This window comes from Protomyctophum bolini (assembly GCF_963924005.1).
Source record: "Protomyctophum bolini genome assembly, chromosome: 21".
NCBI classification, from domain to species: domain Eukaryota; kingdom Metazoa; phylum Chordata; class Actinopteri; order Myctophiformes; family Myctophidae; genus Protomyctophum; species Protomyctophum bolini.
Window position 1 is genome coordinate 15793648 of NC_137882.1, and position 12717 is coordinate 15806364.

A 12717-nucleotide genomic window follows, 5' to 3' on the forward strand; every position below is an offset into this window, starting at 1 on the left:
CTTTTTATAAGCGACTTTGGGCTTGTCTGGGCTGTGAAGTTGCTTGTTTTTTAAGTGTAGTACTGGTAGTTGCTATTTGTATTGGGCTTGCTTCCAACCTTTTTTATATTATTGTATAAAGCAGTGGTTCTCAAACATCTGAAAATGTCGGTGGCAGGGACACCCATACAAGGTCTGCGTATAAAAGCAAATACAAAAAAATAGATAATAATAATAATAATAAAGCAGATCTACAAGCTCACAAGGTGTCGTTGTAGATCGGCTATTTTCAAATAGTGCTTATGGTCTAGGTCTAGGACCTGGTCGCTTATTTTGGGCTTGTTTTCATGAACCAGGTTGCTTATTTCTCAGGAAATCTGGCAACAACGAATCAAAGGCTCTAACAGCCATCTAATCGCCGCTCGTCTGCTTCAGCTCGTCTCCTTAATTGTTGTTGTACTCTACAGACAGTGGCACAACACCACAAGCAGGCAATTATATCAACGTACAATACTAAATGTGAAAATAAATGCAAGAAAAAGATAATTTGATAATAGGTTTTCAGTGCTTTCCCCGATTTACATAATAAGCCAGCAGTTGTCGTAGGGCAGCTGTGGCTCAGGAGGTAGAGCAGGTCGTCCAATGATCCGTTGGTCGGCGGTTCGAAACACGGCTCCTCCTGTCTACAATCTACATGTTGAAGTGTCCTTGGGCAAGACACTGAACCACACATTGCCTCCAGTGGTTGCCACCGTTGGTGTGTGAATGTGGGAAGTGAGGACGCTGGCGTTGACTGTTCGCCGCTTCACCTCCCAATGTATGAATGAATGGACACATTGTTAAACATTAGTTTATTGTTAGGCATAGAAAAGCGTTATAAACATGCAATCTATTATTATTATTATTATTGTCCAGAATAGCATAGTAAAATAGTGCTATGGTTCAGTGGTTCGCAAATTGTGGGTCGGGGTCCTTGAGGAGGTTCATGTCCCTCATAAAAAATGAGAATCAGGTCTCTGAACAAATGTTCTGTCTCCATTAGGAATCAGTCCAAAGACATCTACTATGGGATGCAGACACAGTCTAATAATAACAGGCCTTTTCTTATTATTTGGGGTAAAGCAAACCCCTGGTGCTACTTGTTCCATGGTCAACAGGTCAAGTATATATCTCTGACCCTTAGTTCCGATCAACCTGTATGAGCTATTAAACTGGCACGAGGAGACCATTACAGGGATACCACCTGAACTGACACTTTTCATACACAGTCAAGGTAGTATTTAACTCTGGGGTTCCATTTGTACACTCTCAGAGTCAGGATTTTATACATTGGGGCCCCAGAGATAGAAACTTGTATAGAATGGGGTTCCTTCGCCTCTGTGTATCAAATTGGGGGGTCCTTGAAATGAAAAATGTTTACAAACCATTGTTAATAGTGTAGTCTTAATGTATTTGTGTGTACCTGTTCTGAACCAGGAAGTCCACTAGGTGCAGAGAGGTCTGGTCAGCCGTGCGTACTGAGTAGTGCAGCGCCGTCTCTCCAGATTCCTGCAGGGGGCGACAAAACACAGCAAAGACATGAGATGAAGGAGGGAGGAAGCTCTAGCTCTCGCTCTCTGCATCTCCCCCTCCTCTCTATCTTCTAGCTCTCTCTCTTCTCTCTCTCTGCATCTCCCCCTCCTCTCTATCTTCTAGCTCTCTCTCTCTGCATCTCCCCCTCCTCTCTATCTTCTCTCTCTCTGCATCTCCCCCTCCTCTCTATCTTCTCTCTCTCTGCATCTCCCCCTCCTCTCTATCTTCTCTCTCTCTGCATCTCCCCCTCCTCTCTATCTTCTAGCACTTAAACAAGCCGCAGTAAACAAAATGGCTCCTAAAATTGTCTTTTGCACGTATAATGCAAACATTTCTACTGCTTTGGAGAGAGTCGTGTACTGAATTATAATCTGAAACGATTTTTTTTTTTTCCTCAAAAAATTCCATGCAGCTGTTTCCCATATACACGGAAAAATATGAATAAAGGCATTGAACGGAATGGATGAATGGAAATTGCAATGGAATGCATTTGAAAACAAAGCCATAACAAACCATGTGAACAAAGCCATTTTGGCATGATGGAACAAAGACATCATTACATTGCTGGCCGGCATGATAAACAAATTGTGACACACTAGTGAGCAGCGGTGTCCTTTATGGAGGCTGGGCTCCATTATTTAGTCATGCATTCCTGTCACGTCGCCTTAGTCTGAGAGGGCTGTGGTGGACGGTGTGTGTGTGTGTGTGTGTGTGTGTGTGTGTGTGCAAATCGGAATGAGTGATGCAGGGGAGTGTTTACACACTCTCCCTGTGATCTATTGTCACTCACACACACACACACACACACACACGCAGGCCTGTCACATTTATTACATAATCGCCTAATGGAAATCATTGACTTTTGAAAGTATTAAGATATTGGCCAAGCAGAAATGTAATTTTGATTAATAAGCTCCCGTGTCCAATGACAAAAACACATCGTTAATCGCAAATATTTGTGTGACAATTATTGTCATGACACACGACACGCACACACACACACACACACACACACACACACACACACACAGGGATACAGTGAGGACACAGCTGCAGAAGGCAGCCATTCATCCACTGACAGTGGCAGATCAGATATCGGTGAGTCAGACCTTCACCGAGAGCGCTGTAGCTCTAGCTCGCTGCTTATGTCATCTCTATCACAACAATGTCCTGAATGTTTCATTATGTCTGATGAGCACGTGCAGCGTTTCTAAATGTTTGGCCTCAGGGTACCCCTGCCCCCCGGCGGCATAAAGGCGCTATATATATGCACCATTTAACCCCATTCATAATGTTTTTCATTCATGGCACGAAACCCCCAAATTGCATTCCTACTTTTAAAACCGTTACTTTTCAATTTGAAAGGTAAGGAAAAAAAAACGAAAAATCGCTGGAAGGAGCCGATTTATTTATTTGTTTACTACACAGTAAATTAGTTACCGTAAGTACTTTCCTAAAATAAAAATCACACCCGTGTGAACTGAGTGGTACGATCCCCCCCCCCCCCCACCTCTCTCTCTCTTTCTCTCTCTCATTAGCAGGCAGCAGGCACATCACTATCCCTCTCTCTGTTTCTGGCGACCCCTACTGGTACTAATAAGTCACATACTCGTGCTCATCACAGACCACTGATACATAGATACGCACGGACATTGCTGGTTGCACCACTCAAAAATGTGGGACGTCGGTATGAGATGGATATAGTCAAGTCAAAAGGTTAAGACTTACCGGCCCCACCTCTGGGAGGGGCTCCATAAGCTCCACCCCCTCGGCATACACCTGGATGAGTGCCAGCAGGTCTCGGTTCTGGACGGCCTCAAACAGTTGGATCATCTTGGCCGACGCGGACGAACACGTCTTCCTGGCGAACTTGTGGTCCACATACTTGGCGTAGATGAACTCTTTCCTTGCCGTCCTGTATAGCAAAATATGGAACAAGGTATAATAACCCATTAAAACTGGGACGGCATGTGTGTGATTTTAGATTTGAGCTAAAAAGCAAGTTCATGGCATGAGTTTGTAGATATATATTTTTTTTTTTAATCGTTCAAATTGGCTCAAATCTATGAATATAAAGCGATTTCCTCTACTCAAATCTTTGCTTCTGGTGGTTCTTGGAACAAAATGTTTTGAGATGGGGTTCTGCGGCCAAGTACATTACATTTTGACGATCCTTAATACAGAGAACCACTGATATGTTTTTCTGAAAACTGTTTGAATTTATAAGACATTTGTAGATTCGGCCTCGGGTCTAAATGTGTTAATCAAGATGGAATGAAGCTTTTTTTTCCTGACGTGTGAACAAGATTTTAAAAAAAAATAAAATACAGGATTTATGGTTTATGAGAGACAGCTTACATGTCACTGGAGGGAGTGGGCTTCGCGGAAGGGAGGTTCCCCTCCATGATCTCATTGAAACTACTGTTGCCTACATTCTTGGCCAGCTGGGAAGGAAAAAAAGAGAAGACGAGTCAGCATCTGCATCGCATAACAGTTCAGAATGTTAACAGTAGAATGATATTCATAAGAGCCCAGAGACCGAGGAAGAGAGCACAGTGTTTGTGGGAGCACATGTGTCTCCACTCGCTGCATGCTGAAGGCTGATCAAATTCCTGCTAGGTCCTATTTACAGTAGGGCTTTCCTAAATGTTATATTTACATAATCAAATGTATTTTATTCTGTCACTGTTTGCCGTTGTCTACGGTTTGTTAGATAACAATAGAGTACCGAAGTCCTGACGCCACTCGTTCATTCCCAGGGTCGTGGGAGCCTAAGGCACATTTCGGTCCAAAAATAAACAAACTGTCTCTGCGATATCGTCGGGGAGGTGTCTCAGTATCGTTTACCTTAGTCAGTCACTCATATTTGTACAGTCTGTTTCTGGCAATTTTTTTTACTAATTCTGCAGCGGTAACAATAGCATTTTCTCGCCATCAGTTGATGCTTCATATCCATACGATGAATCAAACAGCTGGGATCATTTGTTTATTTTTAGAACACAGCTCTTATTTGACGCGATATAAGAAAAATCTATGGGAATTCAGAATGTGGAACAAAACACGACCCAGGTAGAATGTGTAAATTATGTCAGACTTCTGTGCTCATGATTTCAGCTAATGACACCGTTGTACGATGAAGTAAAATTTCATTTGGATTTAGTTAACCACCCGCACTCCCTAAAAGGAAAAAATTAAATACCTACTTACTGCAAAAAGAATAAATTAAACTATTTCCGGCACATTCGTCTGTGTGATGTGCATGTGTTTGACTCACCAAGAGTTCAGAGGTTCCTAGTTTGTCGAGCTCCATGGACTGGATGCGGGAGATGTGGACACCCATCTCCCTGTGGATTCCAGAGCACTCGATACAGGTCAGGATGCCCAGATTGGTGGATAGCCACTTAGGGTCTGTGACAACAAACAGAGTAACATCCAAATGAGTGTCATATAACTCATACCAAAGAGAGCCAATCCACGAGATTATTGTCAAGAATAAAGATTAAGGAAGGGGAGAGACGTTTTATGACCAATGAACCTTCAGTATTGAATGTTTAAAGGTAGGGCAAGTGATTTTCTTTGGTTAAAATAAGTGTTAAAGGCCTGGGCCGTGGTTCAGCGGTCGAGGCACCTTGGCTGGTAATCCAGTCTGGCAGTGTGCCGCGGGTTCGACTCCCCATGTCTCTCCCCATTTCCTGTCAGCCTACTGTCTGTCCCTCCATAAAAAAATAAAAGAATAAAGGTAAAAGCCACAAAAAACATTTTCTATAGAGTCTTTGTTCAGTAACAAAGTCTCCATGTCTCTCCAGCTCTGCTCTGTATTAATCAGAAAATGCATGTTCAGGTCAGAACACCACTTTTATCCAAACAGGATAGAAAACTCAGAATACAGATTAAACAAGTGGAATTGGAAGTGATGACACAAAGAAATGAGCAGACATAATTGGAACTGGAACACAACAAAAATAATAAGTAGAAAGGCTGACATTTTGCCACCTATGATACACAGTACAGTACTGAATGTTTAATATCACAATATGTTTACTTAAAGTTGACGTTTTAAGCTTATTCATCAAAAAGGCCGCTGCATGACGACTGGGTGTTTCCATTGCACACAGCACACACCACCAGAGGTCCACAGCCAGCACTGCACCAGGACTGTCTGTGACCACAGCCACATCACACTGCAGGAGATAGAGAGGCTCCTGCCTAAAACCCACTGCCAAGCAAAACACATGAGTGTGCTCTGATTTAGCAAGAGCCATGTGGCAATTTGGACCACTTTCCTGTGGTGACTGTCAGACAGACACCACAGTGCAAGGCAGTCATTAGCCAACGTGCCAACGACACCGACCAAACTCGTCAGGCTGGAATTCCCTTTGCCGTTTTGATAGGAGCTGTGATGATGTCAGTGCAGCCGCTTTTCTATATCATTTTAGTTGAGGGTAAAATTATTTGAAGATGGGAAATTCAATAGAAAAAAGGTCTTGTTTGCGTGAAGACTCCATCGACCTTCAAGTTCATTAGAGATTCTGCGAAACACCTGGAAATATATCGTCTGTCGGGTGTCCAAAATGTGTTACTTTTCAGGATTCAAATTCAAACGTGACGCTTCGTGCCGCGTTTGTGGGTCTGCTAATAGCGATGCTTTTGTGTAACGCTGTAGTATGATCAAGTAGGGAGTAAAAATGTGAAAAAACCACAAACTGTTTAAATATGGCCATACCGGTAGGAGGATCCTGCCCAACAGCAACGATAATTTAGGTGGCTGCGTGCCTGTCTGGCCCGAATACCCTTCAGTCGAGTCTCTTGCAGCAGTCAAGTATCAACATATTTCAATAGCATTTCCGTGTATTGCTGCACACCACGAGTTGTGACATAATCTCGGAGCTTACAGTGTATCAAGGCTTATAAACCGGCGGTAGCATTGGCGGTGGTGTGATTGTGCCGTTGTGAACACGGTGGCTTTAAGAGAGCAGAGAAGAGAGCTGGATCTGACAGGACAGCACCTGCCACCGGAGGCTGGGAACATCAGACGCAGCACCAAAACCAATGAGTCATCCGTGCACAGTGCCACGCACGCACGCACGCACACACACACGTTCATGTACATGAATGTGCATTGTGCATACATAAACATATGGGCGTACGCGCACACAAATGACCGTTGACAGAAGTGTATACATTTGGTGAGTAACGTGTATACATTCATACATACGTACGGACGTACACACATACTGTATTGTACATACAGTACAAACACACACACTTACAGCAGATGCTAGATGACGATGGATCACAAAGTGTACACAGTAAAGATCTGGAACTTTACGGGTCATTATTTTGACTCTCAGAGTTACAGTATAATGTCATAGGTTATAGACGCTTGATGCGAATAGGAGATCGTCGGCTGAAAACAGCAGCTCTGTAAGCTCACGTGTCCTCCAAACAATGGCTGCGCTGTGAGCTTGTAGATCAGCCATTTTCGCCGTTTGACATAACAATAAGCCCTCCCTCCAGATTTGACTGTGCGTGCTAAGCTTGATGAGATGACGATGATGACCTCTATAGGTGCCTCTGCTAATACCCCCTCGAGCTGCCTCTTATAGTGGGAGGGTACCACATGAGGGGGGGACTGGCCACGGTCACCTTTCGACCTTGAAGACCATCATCACCATATTAGATCAAGGCAGGGGGAGAGCAAAGATAAGAAATAATACAAAGAAACAGATGACAACTGCAGAATAATTATACATGTGCATTATGTGGTTGTTTATATCTAACCTTTATATTTTATCATCACTTATAGTACTTATATAATAGAATACATGATGTTGTGACATGACATTTGGTATAGCCTGTAGAAACCAAAAATGGCTGATTTTACACTTGGTTGCATGCTGAAAACTTTCCACCCGAGCACAAACGAACATAAAAAATATTTTAGTTCTACTGGATCTCTTCTCCACTAGTCCCTCCCTAACGTTTTAGTCTAGTTTTTTTTTAAATACAAAATTGTCAGTATATATATATTTACGCATAGATTAAGTCACCATAGCTTATTTTTTATTGCGTTTTTGTCAGTGAAAAAAGGTAGATGAAATGGAAGTGTCTAGGTTCGGGCGCATATGTATTGTATGCACCTTCCGCTGCGTGTTAACACTCTGGAAACGTACACAACGGACACACAGCTAGATCGTGGGACAAATTAACCTCCTCTCCTTGTAGGTCGGCGGAGCTTGTGCGGAGAGTTATGTAACGATGTGATGTGTTATTCCTCCGAGCGTGAGACTGTTGTTTTCTCTTGGTTCTTTTATATATTTATTTTCCATTTTCAGAGCAAAGTCACCCCCTTCTTCGGGGCTGCTTCTGTGTGATAGTGCTGACAAAGAGCAGGCTGGGTATTAATCAAGTCTGTGTGCATGTGTGTGTGTGTGTGTGTGTGTGTGTGTGTCAGTGTTTTGTGCGTGCGTGCGGGGTGGTGTCAGAGGGCCTGAATGTTTAGATGGTGGACTGCTGAGTCGTTGCTTCTACACGTAGAGGGAGGATCAGGAACAGACTGTGTCCAGAATGCTAACAATGCTGCTGCCACACGCACACACGCACACACATGCACAAACAGGGCTTTGCTTGCTTGCTGACAGCTGGACTTTTTGCCAGGTATCTAACTAGCTACCGTATATCGTCTCCATCGGCTGGAAACCTCATGCTTTTGTACGATGCTGTAGTATGATCAAGTAGGACATTATTTTACAAAAAACTTTAGAATAGAAAAAGTTAGAATATGGAAATAAGAGGTTTATGCCCACAGCAATAAACCTGTCAACAGTGACAATGACAACAGGGAAATAAGACGAGTAGGCCTATCATGTCGTTCACACACACAGACACACACTGTTATTTGAAACACCCTTGAAGACGGGGCGTGCACAGTGACTTTGTGAGCTTCTGAGACTCAGCAGGGACAGAGAGAACGCTGAAACTAACGGTGTCATCTTTTCCCTCCACCAAGGTCAACGGTGACTAAGCACAAAGCAGGACAATGGTGTATATGTGGAATGTGAGAACACCACAGACAGACAGACAGACAGACAGACAGACAAGAGGATTAAAGTACTAAAGACTGACAAAATGTCCCACGTCTATTATCCGATTTGTGAAATACTGAGGCTTTAACCTTTGCTTCAAATTGTTTAAAAGCGTTTTAATCATGCAATAACTCTCTATTCTCCACACCGATTGGCCAGCAATTCAGAACTCTTCTGTTTTTTTGCGCTTGGCCCTCATCTGATTGGGCAGTATACGGTGACATGTACCCAACTCGGTGAAACTTTTGCCTAATAGTGTGGTTTCTTATAGAGAAAGGGAACCACATTTACAATTCCTCAGGATTGCATCTTTCCAATTGAAAGTCTGACTAGTTCAAAAGCTCTAATCTAAAAAAGAAAAAAAAACATAACCAAAAACAGACAATCTACAAGCTCTCTCAATGAGTCGCAGCTTGTAGATAAGCTGTTTTCGCTGCTCAACATGCTGGCTCAAATGAACAAAATCAGTCGTGACGACCGAGAACTTTAATCCACACACACGCACGCACAAACATGCACGACACACACACACACCTGAAGCTCCGCAGTCGCAGCAGAATTCGTTGCCAGGCATGCGGAACACGTCCTCTATGATGGCCTTGGTCAGGTCGTCCATGCCGTCCTCACTTCCTGTGCTCTGTTCCCCTCGAAACGCCATGTTCAACGCCTCCTCCTTGCTGTTGGTCAGCACCGAGATCCAGCTGCACACACAACACAAGAGGGTTACAGTACGTCATAATATTGGTAACAATAATTGTACATAAAATGTATCTACAGAGCTTCTTAAAATGTCCAAAATATTAACTAATTCAAATATTAACTTAACTTTATTAATTAACACTGCCTCATCAAAGCTGATATATGGTGGCTTTATACATCGTCATTACTTGCATGTGACCTTATATTATCAGCACTTTAGCCAAATACAGCTCAAGTGGTGTTTGACAACAAATGTGGAGACAGCAGTTGTTTTGTACCTCATTGATAAGAATCAGAGTTAGGTGGTTTGATCGACAGTTTCAAAGTCAGAAGCGCTTTTTTAGTACTTTTCATTTGTTCAAAACCCACGCACAGACGTAAAGGGTGTCAATCAGCACTGATTTATTAAAGCTTGAAAAATGGAAATTAGGTTTGCGCCCAACAGCGACGATGTAATATTTATGTATGGACACTCACACACGCGGTAGAGCAGGAAAAGTCAATGGATGGCATCTACACAAGTATGCTTAAGGCCAGTGCACACCTCCTTGCAACTGCCATTGGGGATAATGGTTGCAAGTAGTTGCATTGGCGTGGGTTGGCTTAAAGAATGTTTTGTGGCAAGGAGTGACTAGTTGCATTGTTGCGGTCTGGCCTAGAATGACACTTTGTGAGTGGCACATGGGCTGACCACATCAGAAACATGAACAAGAGCATATCAAGTGCCCGGTCCACCCGGGAACCGAAAACCAGAGACAAAAATATTGACTTGTCCCTCGGGTTAGGGTCAGTCAGATCCATTACAATAGAGGGTATGCACATGCATAAAGTGAATGGGAGAGCGAGTGGCAAATCGAGTGACAAAGTGAATTTAATGTTGGTTAAAGACATTTAATGCAATCAGATAGGACTTTTCTGTTTGTATATAATGGACTGTCGAGTCAAGTGATGATGTCACGTGCATACCCTCTATTGAGGACCCGATCGGCTTCGTCAGTCAGGCAGTACTAAACGTACAACGTTGTGTGCTAGGATGTATGCATGGATGTATGGAAGTATGTTGCTGTTTAGTATGCTGCCGTGTTTAAATCGGTGTGCGTCTGTGCTGTATACGGGCTGTGGGACAAAAACATAAAGTCTAATCTAATCTAAGCCCAGGCCTGGCACATGCCCATATCGTCTACATCAACCCAATTCATATTTAACAAGGTCACTACCGGTATTTTGCTGTAAACACAGTGGACAAGGACAGAGCGTTTTCTACCTCCGCAGTAAGTGAGAAATGTAGCTTTCACATTAATAGATTGCACTCCAGTGAAATCCACTCCAGTACAGTTTCCAGCAGGACTTCGGCAGTGTTTCAGAGACACTTTTACGACATTGTACTGTACATGGCGATTAATTGTCACACGAACATTTGCAATTTGACAATTAAATTGTGTTTTTGTCGTTGAAAACCGGATGTGAATGTGAATGTGAATAAAAGGTACATTTCTGTTTGGCTTTTAAGGGTTAGGATGTGACAAATAACCAAAAACAGACAAAATGAATGACTTTACACAAAACAAACAAAATTGTAGAATTGTAGAACTTGTAGATCTGCTCTTTCCACATTTATTTTAAAGATTTATTTTGGGGCTTTTATGCCTGTATTGACAGTACCGTAGGGACAGAGAGAGATGGGGGAGTGACACGCATCAAATTTTGTCGGGATCGGGATTCGAACCTGTGACACTCTGTCAGGCTATACAATGCGGCCTACATGAATCACAACAATTGTTGAATACTAGAATTTCGCCGGCCTTCGGCCGGCGAATCCTAGTTACATTGCAGCGCAATATGGGAAGAAGGAAATAGCGGGAGTTGACAGACTCCACTTCATGTTTCAGCTGTGTTTTTAAACTCAGTAGTGTGCCCTGCACATGTAGTAACGTATGGGTTATAAATTATTATAATAACAGAAAGTGTTTTTTATTTCTCATAAATACGCAAACATGGTGAAACAACTACAGTCACAGAGAGCAGTGCCAAGGTAGCTGCTGCCTGCTAACGATGCAAACAACAGCCTTGCCTGTCGTGTGTGTGTGTGTGTGTGTGTGTGTGTGTGTGTGTGTGTGGGGGGGGGGGGGGTAGCACTAATTTTCGACATTTTACTGTGTCATAAATATTTACATCTGTAGCCTATATTGTGATTACATTTGACCGTACATTTGACTCTTGTGTTATATTCTTGTGAAATATTCAGTAAAGTATTGTGGTGAAATATTCACCCCAAGTTGATAAGATATGCAGAGAATATAATACCAAGAACCCCCAGTTTGAAATGCATTAGGCCACAGACCCCCATTTGATACCATTTGCTCTCTGGGAAAATCAGGGTCCATTTGGTTCCATTTGTATGCTCTTGGAGTATGATGACTGTGCTAACAGTATTATCCTAAAATATGTCTCAGTTTGAAGATTAAAAAAAACATATTTCATATGTGTGAGCTTGTGAAGTAGAACGTTCAACCTAGAGACAGTGTTGCCAAGTGTGATCATTATAAGCTACTTTGGACTTGTTTATCTATTGGTAGTCCTTGACATGGAAATGTTTGAGTTCCACTGCTCTGAAACAACATTAGACAACAAAGTTTGACAGTCAACACTATAATTGATTATTTTAAGACTAATTTCCGGACCATTTCTGATTTACCTACTTTGAACTGGCCTATTAACATTTTTATAGACCTGGTTGCTTGTTTCACTCTCACATCCACGATATGTGGCAACCCTGGTCCCTGGTTTGTTTTGGTTTGCGTGTGGATGTTTTTTTGTGTTGCTTTAGCATCTTTAGCACAGTAGCTATCAGAGGCTGCAGCAGCTGCTGCTGTCATGAAAACGCAAGTTTCTGTCCCAGAAGCTGACGTTAGGTCTGCGCACACTGTACGTTGCTATGGCAACCTGTCATCAAATGCTGCTAACGTTGTGGTCAGCACTGTTAGCATGTGTGCTATCAGGCAAAAGATGAGATAGATATAAAACTACTGGCCAAAATGTCATACAAAACACAACACCTAAAATCGGAATGTTATTGTGACCTACAGACCATCATGATTTGCTTGCTGGACCTATAATTCATTTATTTGCATTAAATTGCCACTCGCCCATATAAATAAAAAGCAAGATGGCTGCCGATTGCGAGCGGAGAGACGGAGAGAGTAGTGACGTGTGAGCCGGGGGCGGGCCTCTGACAACAGCATGAACACAGGGCAGTGTTGCCAGGTTTGCGAGTTGTAAGCGAGTTGTAGTGTGTGTAAGTAGCCTGGTTAAAAGGCCTTGTTTCTGCCCCTGTTGGGGCATGTCGTGTCCACCAGTTTCTGTCGACCAGTTTCTGTCCACC

General features: G+C 42.8%; 1 protein-coding gene across 4 annotated transcripts in view; it reads right to left on the minus strand.

The window, feature by feature from the left end:
• Positions 1 to 12717, minus strand: part of asap1b (ArfGAP with SH3 domain, ankyrin repeat and PH domain 1b) — an 82038-nt gene that overhangs the window by 11916 nt on the left and 57405 nt on the right. For all 4 annotated transcript variants that reach the window (XM_080794053.1, XM_080794051.1, XM_080794052.1 and 1 more), the window contains exons 14-18: positions 9171 to 9337; positions 4826 to 4959; positions 3910 to 3995; positions 3280 to 3466; positions 1442 to 1527 (exon numbers count right to left, since the gene is read on the minus strand). In XM_080794053.1, the coding sequence (XP_080650179.1) occupies positions 1442 to 1527; positions 3280 to 3466; positions 3910 to 3995; positions 4826 to 4959; positions 9171 to 9337 (660 nt within the window). The remainder of the gene's footprint in view (positions 1 to 1441; positions 1528 to 3279; positions 3467 to 3909; positions 3996 to 4825; positions 4960 to 9170; positions 9338 to 12717) is intronic.